At 30.1% G+C, this 18,786-nt stretch overlaps 1 protein-coding gene across 2 annotated transcripts in view; it reads left to right on the top strand.

Moving 5' to 3' along the window:
- Positions 1–3,933: 3,933 nt before the first annotated feature.
- LOC130894017 (otoferlin-like) overlaps positions 3,934–18,786 on the top strand; it is an 88,825-nt gene continuing 73,972 nt past the window's right edge. Inside the window, exon 1 of one of the 2 annotated variants that reach the window (XM_057800527.1) lies at positions 3,934–4,076. In XM_057800527.1, coding sequence (XP_057656510.1) covers positions 3,998–4,076 — 79 coding nt within the window. In that variant the 5' untranslated portion in view covers positions 3,934–3,997. The remainder of the gene's footprint in view (positions 4,077–18,786) is intronic. The other variant, XM_057800528.1, reaches the window with a different exon arrangement.

Raw genomic sequence — 18,786 nt, 5'->3', positions numbered from 1 at the left:
ACCTAAAAAGCTCAATATGAAATAACCTAATGAACTTGGACTGGTTGAAACAATGAAAAAACAAGTCAAATATTTATTTAGAAACATTCAATGCGAATCTAAACATTTAATCAATACAAGAAAAAAATATACTCCAGAATCTGAGTCTCTTATTACATTATTACATGCTGAGAAGAATGTATCTTCAAATTGTAAACAGATATCAGAAAATCTCATTAACTCTAGTAGCGAGTCGATACAATCGTCTTATTAGAAGTAAATTTATTTCAAATACTATTTGTTTACAGAAAAGTTTCAATAGTAATGTAAACGCGAAAAACTATAACATCTACTTTAAAATATAGCCACTGAAAAAATGGGCTGGGGAGGTGTTGCCACTCAATTGAAGAAATTATGACTAAATCATCCTATCAAAAAATGGAGCTAGATTTAACTCATGTTTGTATTTCTTTAACTTAATCAGTAAACATCACAACCTCGCAAAAATGTTGAAGAATTCAACGCTTACAGCTTTTAGAAATCAGAGAAGCAAAATGATAAAGGTAACTTAATTATTAAGGAATTATTGATGACTGATTCGCCATCTTCCTTGAAATGACTTAACTCAATTCATGTTTATATTATTGTAGTTATTGATTTTCTCTACCAATTCTGTAGTTTGCCATATTCGCTTATAGATGGCGATAAGGGTATCATAAATGTTCGAGAAACAGTTTAGTTGAGAATATAGAATAAAAACATGTATTTTTTTTGAGTTATAAATAAAAAGAAGTTACGATCCATATTCCTACAATATATAGGGTGTTCCGGGACTTGATGCAAACAATTAGGTAGTGAGTAGATGACGTGAAAATAGTGTGACATTAAAAAAACTTTTTCATACGACCCCTCGTTTCTGAGTTAAGTGCTTTTAAAGTTGCGAAATGAGAACTTATATTTAAATATATTTTTTAAATTATACATTCGAACATTATGTATTTTTAATGGATGATTATGTATGTCCATGTAGTGTGTTTGACGGAATAAATAATTCTACAGTACTATCTGGAATGAGTCGCCCCTCGACTCATTCCCGTTTGTTAACAATCCGTAATTTTTACAGGGACATTCGCCATAAGGAGACATTCTGAAAAAAATTATAATAAATTGTAATTATTTATAGAACATGGAAGAATTAAAACACAATCAAACATTTCTAATTGAACTTCATACAGTTACTTACATAAGGAAAAAATGGAAATGTAGAAAAATTTAGTTGCTTAACATACAACTTATATATAAATATAAATAAAAACAAAAAAACTATAATAAATGTTCGGAATTGGTACACAGTCCAACACACACTCTTCCAGAGTCTGCGGAGGATATTTCTTTGACCTTGGCAGTGCATTCCAAGATTCTGCCATATAGCGTCATAATATCAATTTAATATCTAAACCGTATATATTCATTTTATGATTGATAATTGGATTAAATAGTTTTAAATAGTAACGTTTTAATAATTCAAGAGCTAAGAAAAGGTATACACTAAGAAAGTAAAGTCTAGCGAAGATGTTTTTGGAAGAAGTTTTTTGGAAAATAGTAAAAACAGTCTTTGCAAAGATGTGCCAGTTGTTTTTTCACAACACTTTCTAGAAACGGCAAAAGCTAAAATGTATTTAATCAAATATAGAAAAAATATACAGGTATTTTTACGATTCTAAACAAACCCAAATCTTTAACCTTGAAAAAATAATCATTAACAGACTTACTAAAGAGCTAGAATGGAGTCAATTTATGACACCAGAACAAAGTGGATTTAGAAAGCACGAAAGCTCGGTTGACAACAGGATTGATTTAGAAAGTGACTTACATGGGGCTGACATAGTGCTAACATCCTGTCTTTTATTACAATTTTGTAGGTAATTGAAGTTTTTAGGTACGATTAATAGCTCTTTCTCAGACCTCAAAACACAACATGGAACACTGCAGAGATCACCAACTTTATTGCTCATGTTATCAGCAACCTCACCTCAACAGTGTAGTCGGATGATCTCATTATGTAAGTAAAATTATATCAACACATAAATAAATTATACCATACCATATGCTTGTTAAGTGGCCCAGAGATTCTGATTTTCACCTATCTGTAGTGAATACTGAATGCATATTGTTCACTGAAAAAGATATAAGCTGATCATTTCTCTGGTGGTCCTCTCGACTATGTATTTAAATAATATTTCTGGTAAGATTCGTAATTAAATTGATATACATGAGGGATCTCATTGTCAGAATGGACTGAATCTATGTATAAAAATCCCATTAAATAGAGAGTGTGGATCTAATCGAGAGATTTTATTTTTAAAGTACAGACATCTTATTAGATTCAAGATCGGTTATGGGCTTTTCGTCTACGGCTACGCAAAAGTTTATTCGATACTCCCGATGTACGTCCACTACCATAAAATATACATTATTGTTTCCAAACCCCAAATGGACTTGGAGCTACTTTTATTATTTTCCGTGAGCCGCCGTAAAATATAAATTACTCTATGTAAGTTCTGTGTACACCAAAGAAAAATATATCATACTCTAAGCTTTGATCGAAATTTAATTGTCAAACCTACGAAAATTATGACAATTCTATTGTGAACACATATCCAATAATTGTTGCTAGAACACCACCTTAAATACAGGTGGGAAAAAGTCAAAAATTAGCATTTTTGTTATTATATATAAAAAATATTTTACAATCTGATAAAGTACCACACCCGATCTGAAATATGTGTTGACATGCGCGGATCCATATGTTCCAAAATTTATTCAAAAACATTTTTGCTCGTATCAAACAAGTACTAAACACGTTTAATTTTATGATGTAACGTGAAACTTTCTGTTCACTACTTGCCTGCTGGAACAAACAAAAGGAAAGTGTTAAACTGTGACTGTCCAAAATGGGTTGTAATAACCAGACTTGTAATCATGTGAAACATGTACTATTAGAAGGTAGCTACATTTTACAAATCGTAAAGTTTTTGCAATTTTCCAAATGTCAAGAAAACCTTTGTAGAAAAGGATTGTGATGTGGATAATATTTCTCCTACAAAAAATTACTAACATAGTGCAAAAAATCAATTTGTTACCTGAATAAACTTGTTACGAACTGATATACGATTAAACCGTTCTAGTATATTGTCCAAACTAAAGTTTGGAAAATGCGTAGCGCATTTTTTATGTAGCGGCATATTCTTTCTATTTTTTGGAGCTGTTTACATTATATTGTTACAGATTTTAATTTAGACAAATATATAAATAATAGCAAGCCAGAGATTTCCAGAAAATCTAGAATTCAGGAAAGTGAGAAATTGTATATAAATAGGTGTCTGGCAGTAGAAGAGCTAGTGAACAATTTTAAGTCATAGTGAACACTTTGGGGTAGTGAAAAGTAAACCTAACGGTGTATTTAAATAATACGATAAGACTCTTCATTTCGTATTCAAATTTTTGCCGGTTGCTTATAGAATGAATTATGACTTGATTCTGCGACATATTGAAAACTAAATATCTCTTAACGTTGGTTTTTTATATTGTCAAAACTATTCTCCCTCAACCAATTTTTACTATAAATATGGTCATTTGAACGAAAATGAAAATCCGTTGGTGAAAATTTTCCATATATTCAATTTTTGCACACTTCTACTTACAATTAGTAGAAAACTCAATTTCAAACCTATTAGGGGTTTTCTTAATGATGTACACATTACAAATACATTAGTATAATCAAAATACAAGAGAGCTAATAGATAACAGACCATCATACTTATTGCTAGTCGAATAAAAATAGTCAATTCACGCCCATTTTTAGTTAGAAAGAAAGTTCTACAGTACCCTTAATCAGTTTCGTTACTTTCAACCTACACACTTCAACTAAATCCGTTTTTCGATAAAGTGGATAAGTGTTTTACTGAATATTGTGAAACTTACTTTGCTATAGGAGCCGTGCTGGCTATTTGTCGAAATGGCAGTAACAGTTTTAGTGAAAAAGTTTCAAGTGCCCAAAAGTAAAAGTGAAAAATTGGTGAAGGTCGAATTCAGAGGTATACATATATGTATTTCTTATTATCTTTCTATTTTGATCTAGATTGAAAATAATTTCTAATTGATACATAACGTGACACGAGCCAGCTAACTTAGCTGTTTTATTTAGAGACCATTCAAAAATATTTGTGAGCCTTTTTATACCAATTTCGACAGAATATGTTCAATATCAATTTATTTGTACTCTTATAAGTAAACTCAGTGTTTATTTATTTCAGTAGACATAAGAACAAATAACTAATTTCCATAGATTCTACTTATGTCACATGAATATTGTTATAGTCTACCTAGTCATGATATGGTAAAACGTGTAATTGCTTTCTCAAATTCCAGTAGTTTCTAGGCAAAAGTTGAGGGTATATATAGGGTTACACGAAATTCCGTAAAATTGTTACTTTTTTACTAATAACTTATAAAAACAACTGGAGCACATGAATTGGTTTTACTTCGGATTAATTTTTACCAATAGAATGAAATTCTTTTTTTCTATCACTTAGCTGCAAATGTACTCTATTCCAAATGCAAAGATATTACCGAAAAGCTTATGGAATCTTGTCCTATCCCTTTTTTCTTTTCCAAGTGGTTATTGGGACATGCGAAAACAAATAGAAATAATAATTCGGTGCCTAGAGTATTGCTATGCGGTACCTTAGAGTCCTTAGGTACATTAATGCGGGCTAAAAAACCATGAAAAGTTCAAAAATGCTTCCAATGATTCCCAGGATTATATAAATCAAAATAAATCTATTCTTTCACATCATACTCATATAAAAGTAAAGTAACCCTAACTATCCTGACTGCATTGTTGGAAATCAAAAATTTAGAATGTGTCTTAATGTTTTTAGAACATATCTTTAAAGTTGTAATCGATCGATTAACTATGATGATTGAAACATATGCAATTATTAATAAAAAGGTTCCAGATTATGTCGAAGTTTTTGAAATATGTAGAATCTGTTGATAAATGTGCCAATACTTCGATATAAAGATTCTACAAAACCTTTTAACCTCATCATTGTCGCAAGCAATGAATGAATTAGGCGCTATTTAAAGTCAAGGCATAATAAGTTTTGACATACCTATTGCTCATAGCATCAGAGACCTAAGTGTTTCAGAATGCAAATATTTTATAATCGAAAAAGAGCTTGGACTCGTCTGAACAGTTAAACAGCTCCGCTCTTCTCGGTAGAAAATTTACCAGAATTACCAACCATCCATTCCAATTCTACGATATTGCAGGTAAAAAAGCTTTGAATACTGACGGTCATTGTTTATTCCAAATTCAAACAATTATCAACGAAATAATTAATAAAACAAAGTATTATATGAATATGGTTATAGGTATACCAATTTCATATACAGCGATAATTGCACCTACGCAAAATTATATAATTTGATGGAAGTAAAAAAGAGTTGTCTAAAAATAGTTAAAAGCCTTTTACTATTTACGAAAAGTTCAGTATTGTTCTTCAAGAATGGACTCTAAGAAGTTGAAGATGTAATTCAAAATTATCACTAGTGAAAGATTAATTATACATAATTAGATGAAATTGAAAATAATGTTTTACATTTTAATTTAGTAACAATTTTGATAATGTCCATATTCTTAAATCATATTTTTCAAAATAATTTAATAGTTATTGTGAAAGTCCTTCAGGATAGTTGGGGAGATGAGATGACAATAGTTAAAATTTAGATACCCTCATAAATAACTTAGTTTTTTGTACCCTTCTCTTCTATTTTTTAGTTTATATAATATGAAACGAAGGAAATTAACATAATTTTATTCTAAATTTGTTGTTTTATACCTTTATTGATCAAAATCGCAATATAACTAAAACCAAAGAATTTATACAATTAAACATACATCTCAAAGTTTTGGTATCAAATAAATCTGATCAAACTGTTATTATCACATCAAAAGACTATCATTATAAAATTATTTTATTATCAATTAATCAATGATGAGACAACTTACACGAATTCGTATCAAATACAAAATAATAATCTCATTCGATCTTAAGAAGAGCAATTTTAATCATATAAGAAATAAATGTGTTGGTATGGTGGCAGCAATAAACAGAGTGCTCAGTAATAACACAACAGAATAAAAGCTGGTTACCTTGCCTGCCAATAATAAACACATAGTTTTTATTGTTCTGAACACTTTGTAGTGAACTCAATTTAGAAAGAAGGAATTTGGACAATTGGAACCATGGTTTTAAAAGGAAGGTTCGTAATAAATCACGATCATCTATTTAAAAAAGAAGATTATTGTTTTCATAATATTCAGTTTTTGTACCCAAATTTCAGCAAATATATAGAAAAAGTAAGTTTTTCTATTTATTTGACATGTTGGATGAGAGAGAGAATTTTTAATACACTTGTGAACTTACAGTTCATCTCTAACATAATGCCTATGAAAATAATAATTCATGAATGAAACTAGCTTTTAAAAGAAAAAATTCTCATTGAATAATCACTTTATACCTTTTACCAAAGTAAACAAAACGTTTTAAATCTAGAACCGGAACTCTCTGATATGAACGGTTAAATGATAAAGTATATCACGAAGGCTGAAATTTTTAGTTTTAACCAAGATTAAGCAAATCTTATCGATGTTATTAAACGTTATTCTCTTTTAAAAACAAGAACGAGATATATTCTAGTATAAGGAAAATTTCTACCCCTATTCTGGTTTTGTCGTACTGAAATTTTCATCTTATAGTTTATAAGATTCGTTTAATCCAATACTTAGAAAAATGTCTTCTTTTAAATGAAAAATACAAATGACCCTTGAGGGTTTATTTATTCATTCCCAAAAATTTTATTTTTACTGTTATGTTAATGCCAAATTATTGAACGAAACCAGAATTCTTGGGATGTATCCTACTCAAACCCTAAATATATTATAATTTCTTTAACATGAGTAAAAAATTATAATTATACTATAATTATACACGGGCATGATTGTACTTGTGTACAATCCAAATAGCAATCATAAAAATGATAAAAATATAAAAATTGAGGAATTGAAATGAATATTGTGTCTATAATTCAACCATTTGAATAAACTCAAACTCAATAAGAAACTTAAATGCCAGTGATTTTTGTGGAAAAACATTAGGCAAATTTATAATTACTAATTTCAACTTCTCTACCAATAGTTCAGAAGAAAACCCACTAGGAGGAAACACCAAATTATGAATAGTGATATTTGAAAAAAAAACTATGCACATGAATAGTAACACTATATAATTAACAATTTAATGGTGAGGTCACATATTCAGATCTCTCTTTCCCATTGGTCCATCTCCCTAATGAGGGTTATTTTGGTATTGTCCGTTTCCTCATTACCTTTAAAGTAGTTTTACTGAATCTGTTACTTTCGGACCAAGGCCAGTATAAGTTGTGAAATATGGATTAACCTTTTTGGATAAATATAAATATAATATAAATTAGTATCCAACTCTTGATTTTAATATAAATTTGTCCTAGTTTCCTGGAGATGACGCATAATAGTTCCAATGTCCATTCCACTTCATAATTTATTGGTAACATAGATAATTTATATTTGTTATTGGACTTCTGACAGATTAATAGGATCACAATATAACTGATGATTAATTAGGCATAGAATATTTATTTCAAAAACTGAAATTTTTTGCTATATTTACGTTGAGAAAAATGATACTTTTGAGTAACATAGAATACTCGAAAAATAATTGATCATACAATAATAAAACCACGTAAAAAATGAATATTATGTTTATTTAGAAGAATGAGTAGTAAAGAGCTAAAGAGAATGATTGTTGCTCATATTGTTTCATTCTTTATGGGGTTTCATCTTTCACCTTGTTTTAGTAATGATCAAATCAATTCATCCCCTAATTTCTAACTAAGAAAAATCGATAATAATTACTTTTAAATACAGGCACTGTTTTATGTTGAAATTAAATATCAATTAGTCACAAGTAATTGATATATAGACAATAGAAAATGTTTGTCCACGTACAGACAATTTTTCCTAGTCATCTATATTTCTTAGGTTGAAACACATACGGAAGTCATTTCATAATATTCACCTTTTCATGTAGCAGCGTTAAATTAATTCACAATTAATATCTGTTCCGTTGTACTTCTGCGCTACACAAAGTTCCTGCAGGAATATACATGCCACGTTCGATACGATCAACAAGTCTCTTTCTCGGCGTGGCTGGACTTATATCGCCGAGGTTTCGCGCGCGTTCCTTTTGCAGGAATGGCGATATCGGTTAGAGTAAAAAAGTTCAAAATACCAAAATGTAAAGGAGAAAAGTTAATAAAAATTGTATTTAGAGGTACGTATTTTATTAATTTATCTGTGAAATTAATATATATATATTTAGAAACATCTAGAGAAGTATAAAAATAATTACTCATATTAATTTTATTGTTATACTTTTGACCATCACTTCAGTTCCTGATGATGATGATAAATACATAGGTATTCGCAAGTTCGGAATATATATCAATTGAATATTAATTAATAAATCTTAATTTTTTCCCAGGCGATGAATACATAAGTAATCAGAAGTTCGGAATATATATTTCAATGAAACCATATTTCTATCACACGTCATTTTGAAGATTGAATTTTCAATGCCACCTCAAATCTTAATTAATTAAGAGCGGTTTCTTATTGGGAACGTGGAAATGAAACTTTGATATATTTTCCTAGGTTTCGAATACTTATGTATTCATCGTTTGGGAAATACTTAATTGAGATTTGTGGTGGGTTTGAGTTGTATAAATTCTTGTAAAAATTTTATTATTCATACGATTGAAAATTCAATATTCAAAGTGACGTTGAAAGGAATATTGATTAATTGAGAAGTTGGATTTCATATTAACAATCCAAGTTCTCAATCTTTTACCATAACTTACGCGTCATAATAACACGTAGTAATTCATCCCCGAACGTAAGTCTACTTAAATATTATATATCAACAAACATGTTATATACATAGTTTGAATTTTTCAAAAAAGATTTTTTCCTTTTTTTACCCCTCCACTTATACTATAGTATACAAATTCCAAAATTTACTGCAATTTCTTCAATTTCTTATTTCTTAGACTTTTTGATATATTTATCAAAGACTCTAAGAGAAGTCGAAACGTCAAATTTTATTTTCCAAAAATTATTAAGAAAACTAATTTTGAAGCAGAAGAGACCTAAAATCGAAAACATTATATATATATATATATATATATATATATATATATATATATATATATATATATAATTAATCAATATTTCTATTGACGTCAATTTGAATTTTGAAGCCCATTAATTTTAAAATTTTTCATAAGAATACGTTTCAAAACCACCGAAAATCTTAATTAGTTATTGTAAGTAGAAATTTTATTATTTTTATCATATTTCTTAAATTGTATTTGATGTCCCAGATGATGAATACATAAGTATTCGAAATCTCGGAAAATTTATTAAAGTTAGTCCACTTTGTTGTTTCATTGCCACGTTCCCAACAAGAAACCTCGTCAATTTTATCTATCTCCCAAAAATTATTAAAAAAACTAATATTGAAAAACAGAAGAGACCTAAAATCAAGAAGATTTAGAAACATACTAAAACTTCTTGAGATCTTGGGTTGATTTTTATTGGAATTTATTTTATCCTCACCTCTTACTTCTGAGTATTATCAGCATTATCAAAAGAATTATAATTCAAATTTGATATAAAAAGGATAAAATGAGAAGTAAAATTTTTGTTAGAATTATTTATTAAAAATCACAAAAAGTAATGTGACATGGTTGAGAAATTTCATCAATTACTACTAGCTTAGCAACAATCTCTTAAAATCTAGCAGTGGCACTTCGATGTTTGTTGCCAGTGATTTTTATTCCTTAGTTTTATTAATATAATCTGGCTAATCTAATAAGGCAGCTGAAACCTCCATATATTCTAATTGGAAGTTTCGATGCCCAGAATGTATGCTTACTAAACTCTATTGCGAAAACAAATGTTAATATAGCTAATTTATCATTTATTGTTCTTAGTTTTTGTGACCCTTCTACTTCGTCTCTCTTATAGAAAACAATGGATAGTCTTTAAGACAATCCTCATTTCTAATGTATTAGAACATGAATCAATTTGTGAAACAAGGCGAATTCTAGCTGAAATGCATTTAAAGAATTCACTGAATAACAAAAATTTCAGCTACAAATATCGATGAATCTAAAGCAGCATTCAAGAATTGTATAATCCAAAAGGCAAAAACATACGTTGAGTAATAGTTAATATCAACATCTCGAAAGGTCGATCGCTGCTGGAATAAAAATTGGTCGGTCCATAGTGGAATAAAAATTGTACGAATGCAGTCAGCGAATGTAAACCTATTTTCAATGAATTAAGATATATTATCGGACTACCGACAATTATATAACTTAATAAAAATGAAAACCAAAGCAGGATGTGTGATCAAATTGAGTAAAAAAGCTTCTTAGACTCATTACGTTTCCACACTTACCTTACTGTCACGTTCGGGATAAATTTCGACAAAAATAGGACAAAGAAAATACATTGGAACTTGGAATAAAATTCCCGCAAATTCAATAGCTTATAATTTTGAAGAGAAATGCAACTGAACGAACCCCTATTCCCTATTTTTCCAATGGTTAATCTGATCTTGACTTCTGTATCTTCAATTTATTTCGAAGAGCTAAACTTCACTCTTCATTGTTATAAAAATTTTATCGTTGGTTCTGATAATATAGCATTCTTTCTGCAAAAATATTTATGAAATATCTCTCTAATATAATTGCTGGAATTATATAATAAAACAAAATGGATGAGACAGCATTTCTCAACACAATGGTGAGACATTTTCAATTCGTGTGATGAAACTATCACCAGATCTCAACTCATATGGTTCATCTTTTTAACATGCACAATATACAAGGTAATAGAAAATATTATGGAAACTTTATTTACAAATTAGCAAGCGAATCTGACTTAAAAACTCTTGATTCTTTTAACAATGTAGTTCCAAGAATTTGCCTTGGAGCCCTAACTAAAACATCTCACGTGAATTTAGTGAATTTCATCTTTGGTTGCGTCTACTACGTCTCATGTCATACTGCGTACAAGTTTAAGCCCAACCTGAGGATATAATAAATCGTTTATACGATATCAGTAATTCTGGCTCCAAATTCCAACCGCTTCCAGCAAGCTTGTCTCCTATCTGAATCAACCCCCATTCGTATCTCATCCTGTTCTCTTTGGATAAAGTTATTAAACATGTTACTATTTATTAATAAGGTGAAATTGCAGCTTTTAAATAAAATATTGCATAAAAAAATAGAGAAATAAAATATGCTATGCAAATACTTATGCACTTATGCTAGCAAATTCATCTGGGGTTCTGAGCTTTAATCAAAAAATTGATTGATTGATCTATGTGAAACGTCTATAAAATTAGTGGTTTGTGGATACAGTTTTTGGACGCAGACTACTTAGTGGACATAGCCGACTGACGGATCTGACCATCTCAAATGTCAGTACTGCTAAATACTACTCACAGTTAAGTTGTTCACGATACTCCGATAAACGCCGTTATCACCAATATAGAAATTCGATCCAACGAATTATTTAAATACTTCAGAACAGTTAATTATTATTCAAAAGACCCCACGACGATCATCATGAAACTCTATATATAGAATATTGAAACGATTCATAATATCTATTTTCAGCGGAAACATTTACTTACGGGGATACCAGATGTGGCCATTACCTCAGGAAGCCTAACAGATAATGAATAACAACTATCTTCGATAGATCTCATCAAGATTTATCAGTGTGTGAAAAAAAGTATGCAAATGGATCATTTTTATCAAAAAAAGTTCGTTGCTCCAGAAAGCGTAATTCATACAGATGGCTGGTTAGCCTATCGATGCCTCAGCAATGAAGGCTACAATCATGAGTGGATCAATCACAAAGAAAGATTAATTTCTGATAGCGGGATTCATATCCAAAGAATTGAGGCCAGCTGTAGACCTCTGAGAGCATTCTTCCGCTATAGTCATGTACCTTCAGAAGATTGGGAGGACTGAATCATAGACATGGCGACGAGAATGTCGTAAATCTGAACCAAAAATAGACTAATTCATTTCATTAGTAGAAGAAATCAAAAAAGATTTTCAAATGTAGAAATTAACCTATCCTAACCTAACCTAACCTAACCTAACCTTACAAAAATTACTAAAATCTTATTTTATCTATTGATTTTTCGTGAAAAAAATGCATTTGCATACTTTTTCTACATAAGCTCTTATGCGCATGATCATAATATACATAATATTAACAGTTTGTTAATGTTAATATTCAGGTATCATAGTTAAATTGTAAGTTAATTATTGAATTGTAATATTTTTCTCATTCTAATTTATAAAGTGTTTTCGACTGTGGGGTAGATTTATACACATTGTTAATATTACTTACTTACTCAATTTATTTATTGTCTCACATTAAGTACACTAAACTAGTCACTATTTACTCAACTATGCACTAAAGCATTACTAAACAAATATGTAATTCTTAACAAATTAATTTATTTAATAACACATAAAGAATTTTCCGATCATTCGATTCTAGAAAGTAGACAAACAAATAACAAAAAATTGATTCTAAAGTAACAATATAAACAAATCGCTGCTGTAAATAAGTCATAAAAAATATATAAACAGCCTTTCCGAGAACTGCAGGATGTCCCCAAACTATAAACTTTTCTATCCTAACCGAATAGGAACAATTCGTAACATAACTGTACTATCAATTTGCGCATCTCTTGTCGAGACAAATTAATTTGAACGAAAAACTACTACAAACTACAAAGAAGCCTAATGATTGCTTCTAAGACATAATAAACGTTTTGATTTTATTATTTTCATAATAATATTGTGTACATCATTTAGAAGTGTGAGTTCTTCGCCAAAATATATTTATATGCCATGAACTTATGAAATTAACGCCTTAAATTTTAAATACCATCATGTTTACCTCTACTAATGTTACTTTATCAACTATTTGTGTTTTATAATGAATTCATAGTTTCACACCCGTATTAGCAGTTGCTATAAACCGGAAATTAGTTGTATACAAAGAGAACAATTTATTGTACCATGAAATTCATGACATTTTCTATATAACAGCGACAATATGTAGCTTATTAATAACCGGTAAAGGCAATATATCACATTAAAATTCCTAATCTGAAAATTACTCTGTAATCTATAAATTATGACTTATTGAATAGAAGATTCACCTCTTTGTATCCCTCTTAACTGATTCCAGAAAATTGGAACAAACATTTCAATTTTAAGAGCAACATTTTGATATGATTGAATAACATAAGTAATTTTTTTGATATATGGATAGCCATTTTTTTTGTTGTTGATTTGTTTTGAGTTCTCATTTGAACTTTTTTTTCGAATTCATAAAATGTTAATGATGTTCAAAGGTTGGTTGGTGCCTCATTCATAAGTCCTTTGTAAGTTACCCCAGAATTTACCAATTGAAAAAAAACGTTCCAACTTATTTGGTTATCAGTATTATCATTGATGAGATCGATTTTAGCTGCACATTTTTTTAGAATAATCACAGCATTTAAGACACCTAATTTTTTATTTTCTGAGTTCCTAGTTTGAAAATATTAATTTTTATTAAATTTGCTGTAGCCCGAAAATAAATAAAAAAAACGAGGACACATATCATAAATTGATAAAAATACTAATAAACCCGGATAAAGAATAGGAAATATTACATAAAGAGAACTCACAAATGTATTCAATGATATATTTGAGAAAAATCCCAACATTGGAACAGAGGTCAGTAACAATATTTGTACGAGGGTTACTACTTGTGTTTTTAAAATTTAGCAGCATTGATCTTCACTTGCAAATGTTTCCTGATTTCTTTGTTGGGTATAAACCACGGTGCGTAGGTGATTGTACGTAATACTTTAGACTGAAACTTCTCTATAATCTCGAGGTAAGATTTTGCTGCTGTCCATATTGGCTTGAAGGTGACTTTAAAAACTAGGAGTTAAGTCCGTTGTATAGATGGATACCCAGGTACATTACGCTGTCTGTTTGTGGTAGGGTTTTTCCGATTACGGTAACTGCAGTGTAACTGTAACACTTCTACATTTTGTACAGGAGATTTGGAGTGATGTTGCTTCATTAATGTTGATTCGCCTGATTCTTCTCCAGTCGTTTATTTTTTAAGATGTAGACCTGATGCTGCTACGGTAGGGTTTGTGTGGTTTACCAATATTGCTATGTACTCATGATGCGGCAGTTATCTTTCTACTTGTCAGAAGATTAGCAGTAAACAGTATAGAATAAGTCCCCGCATGCTATCCTCGGACAGTGCCAATTTCAGTGGGAAAGTTGCTACACACTAGTCTTCAATTGCACGATTTATTGTGCCCACTACCTATGCACTTGTTCGATGGTACTATGTTGTCTAAATTAGTGGTTTGGTAACATGTTATTTGATTCGATTATTGGCATGATACTTGTTAGTATTAATTTTTCCAGTAATTTGCTGTAGGTTGTGACATTATTAGGAGGGGTTTCCAGGTTTAGAGATGAAGGTGATTTGGGAAGCCTGGGCTTTTATTAGGATGAAGGCTGCTTTTAATAATTGCATTTACTTTTACTGTAAAGACCTAAGGTACTGGTGAGATCTGGTATGGGGCTTCTGTTCCTTGCTTTATTTTTATCTCTTCTGTTGGACTTAAGTGTGATAGAAATGGTTGGAAGAATTTCTCTAAATGAATTCATCTCCTTTCTCCTGGTCAGTCTGGGTCCACTATTTGTCTACATTTCGCATTGGGGGAATTGTTTCTTTAAAATATTCTATATTTCTGCTAGTTTTCCATAACGAATAGTTCGAATCAGCAGTGATGGACAGATTTTCTAGTATTCTTTGAATGATTTGTTTTTCAGATTAGTAATAACTTTTTTCATTCGCAGGAGGCAGCTTCGTATCGGGATATCTAGTTCGTTGTCATGTTATTTTCAATTTTCTTTTTTCAGCAATTTTCTGTTTCATTTTAACTAAACAGTTTTGTAGTCTTTGTGGTGGTATCACAGAAGTGGATTTTCTAGAGCGATTCTGTATTAGATTGTTTAAATAATTGACTGCTAGTACTATACCTGCTGTTGTTTTTAGCGGAATACTAAGTTTTATATCAACTACAATTAGTTGTTCAAAATATTCCCAGTTGGTTTCCTTATTGAACAGTTTTTTCAGTTTATATCTTTCGATAATTCTGCAACTAATTGTAATGTGTGGTCGAAGGATAACTCTAGATTTGATTCTGTCTCTAGGTATCCAGTGAAAATACCTTCTGTAATAGAAAAATCTAGTAAGTCTGAGAGCTTATTTTGGTCACTTGGCCTGAAAGTCTATGAGTAGGTAGACAGATGGTTTAGTTTTAATGCGTACATGGTGCTATATAGCACTCTACCTCTATCTGGTACTGTGAGTCTTAAGCACAGACTGTATTTTTGGCGTTATAGTCCCACCTGTCAGATATTTGCTTACTAGAGTGTTGAAGTATTCTATGTGTTCTTTTTTTATTGCAGGATAGTTTGGTTGGCAATATGATGCTGGTACTGTTAACGTACCATGCCAATCCTCAATGACGATGCTTGTTGCTTATAGGATGCTTGTTGCTTATAGAGAGTCTTGTTGATAATTTAGTAGTTCGTAGTGTTTTATGAGTTGATTTTTGTACAATGATGGGTTGACTTTGTTTTTAGTTTTTTTGTTTTGTTGTTGTGGTAAGTTTTTGAGCGGTAGTCCTTCTATTTACTAGTTCTTGGTATACATGCAGATTTTCGCAGATGTTGGGTATGTTCCACTGCATAGTAAAAATAAATTTTTTTTCATGTTTTGTAGTCGTGCTTTCCTGCATATTTGTAGCATCGTACTGGGCGAGAACAATTTCTTTTTGTATGTCCATAACAGCAACATCTTAGAAACATTAAACGATGTTTGTTTTTCTTTTGGGCTGTTCAAATCTCATTACGACCTTCAATAATAATTTTACTCCGAATATAAATATATTGTTCTTTTGAAAAGACATCTGCCACTTATATTTATAACCTATATTTTGTAGTACTGTTCTTATTTTATATTTGTATATTATATATTTGTCTTTCATCCCTCTTTTCATTTTCGAGATGAATATTTGTGGTTTTTCTTCTTTTGATATACTGTTTACCTTTGTCTAAATTATCGATTCTCTAGTCCTATCAACTTATGTTGGCAATTAAATAAATACATTAATATTTATTTCGTACAAATAACAACAGTCGTTTAAAATTTGGAATGTTTATTAAATTACTTCGACATAAATAAATTCAAATTCAAACAGAATGCTTGTAATACCATTCATTCTTTGAATACAACAATATTTTACAAAGCATGATGTGACTTAGAGGAAAATTTAGTAAGATTAAAAGTCTGAGGTCCATGTTTCAAATGGAGTTATTTTTAAACCGCCAAAAATGAGTCGTTGCCTTTACTATAAGTTTCCTATATTAATTGAACACAATTAAACGAGAAATAAGAACTGATCAACAATTAGAAAGCTGCTTAAAAAAATACTAAAATAGATATGGAACAACTCGTTGTTTCCTGTTAACGAAAAACAAACACAAGTTTTTTCACTAAATAAATAAACTCTTGCTCTTTCAAAGCGTATTTTTTAGATAATGGAATACATCAATTTGGAAGTAATTTCAGAATAAACTGGAGAAATATTCATGAAAACATCATTTGTCCGCTCTGTTTAGGATTATGCTTAGATAATATTATTATAGTCTATTCATGGAATAGAATTTTCATCTCGAGAATTTTTGAATCCATATAAGCACTAATATGAAATATTTTTCAAAACAGAATCATAGTTAGCTGACATTATTTGTGAAATTTTCTGCGTTGACATTTTTATCTATAGCAAAATCGTGATACAACCTGGAATTAACCGTCAAAACTGAGTTCCATGTGAAACTAAATAATATTTATTGCTCAAACCCCATTGATGTATAAATAACATTTGTATTCACTTTTTAAAAAGAATAACAAAGCTTTAGAATAATTATCAGAGAATTCAAAAGGTATAATAACAGAGTTGGATGAGCTGAAAGCAATTATAATGTTTGTTGGTTTGTGTTGAGAAGTATCTTGAGTTATCCAAAGGGTTGGCTAAAGTTCGATTCAATGCTTATTAGAGATATGATCTTGTAGAGAAATAACGTATTATGCGGTATGAAATCTGCCTCCAGTTCCTAAATTCTCAATTATCTCTACATATATCTTACAAATATCTGAAGATAATTTAGTGGGGAGCTGTAATAAATGGTTCATCAAAAAATATAAGAAAAACATTGCCAGAATATATAAATGAGATTTTCAACATGAAATTAAGAAGAAAAGTTCTTCTGACTAATTCTCTATTTAATCAGGGCTGTTAAAGGAAAGCACGGAAGAGTCTGTTTGGAAATGAAGTTATCAACTGGGTTATAATATCTAAATATGAATTCACAACAGCGTTAAAAACGTATTCATACTGACAACATAAAACATAAAACAGTTGGAAAAACTTTCTAAATATGAAAGGTTTTGTTCTGAAAACAAAAAGAAACCCTTGTGCAATACTAGAGTGTGAATCTCTAATTTGCTCTAGGACTCCTATTTATACAACGTAGGAGGTCAGAGATGTAACAAAAAATTTTGGTCAATTTATAATGGAATACGTACGAATTACGTTCCTGAAATTTTTTTGGTTTCAGCAAACTGTTAATTGAAGTTTATAGTCAATACTACAAATTCACGGCACTTTTCGTCAACTGGTATTGTGAACATTAATTATGGCTTTACTATATCCTTCAGCTAGCAGAACTTCATTTCCAAATTAATTGTACGAACTAAATCGTTACTAATAATTATAAACTAAATCGTCACTGATAATTATAGGAACTGTTAGCTCAGTTCAAAGCCCTTTGTTTAATTAACACACAGCGTTTCGATCCCGTTTTATTCTAATCGATCGAACGATCGAAACCTTTTTTATGAGGAAGAAAATTATTTAGCTCTAGCTTCATTTCATAGAATGGGATTAGAACGCTAGTTCTAAAATAATTTTTTTTAAAACATGACAATCGGACTGTTACGTTATTCGTAAAAAATTTCGTTAATTATTGTGGTTAAGTAGGCACTTCTGTCGACTACTCTAGAGACAAAAAAATATTTGTCAATTTCCCACTTCCAAGACAAGTGAAAAATTGACGTTTTGACCTATTTCGGCCGTAACAAAATATTATCACACGTTATACTTGATATTATTCAGAGAATACAATGTACATCTCTATATTCATTAATTCGCTTTCTTCTAATTAGTTCTAATCAACCATATTACTTTTTATTTCAAATTTATGTGTAATCAGCACGATGTTCTTTATCCCATATTCTAATTATATCAATAGAATTCCTCTATTCTGATATCTAATTTGTCGTCTCGTCGACTGTACGTTTTGTTATTGCTTTTTCAATATGCGTGTATGCTTGCAATTAAATATTATTCATTCTTCAATATTGATCAAAGAAAAAAGGGGATATTTGGGTCAATACTG

This window comes from Diorhabda carinulata, chromosome 5 (genome assembly GCF_026250575.1).
Source record: "Diorhabda carinulata isolate Delta chromosome 5, icDioCari1.1, whole genome shotgun sequence".
NCBI lineage: Eukaryota > Metazoa > Arthropoda > Insecta > Coleoptera > Chrysomelidae > Diorhabda > Diorhabda carinulata.
The sequence above is the reverse complement of the archived record's forward strand: the minus strand, read 5'-3'. Positions and strand labels throughout refer to the sequence as shown.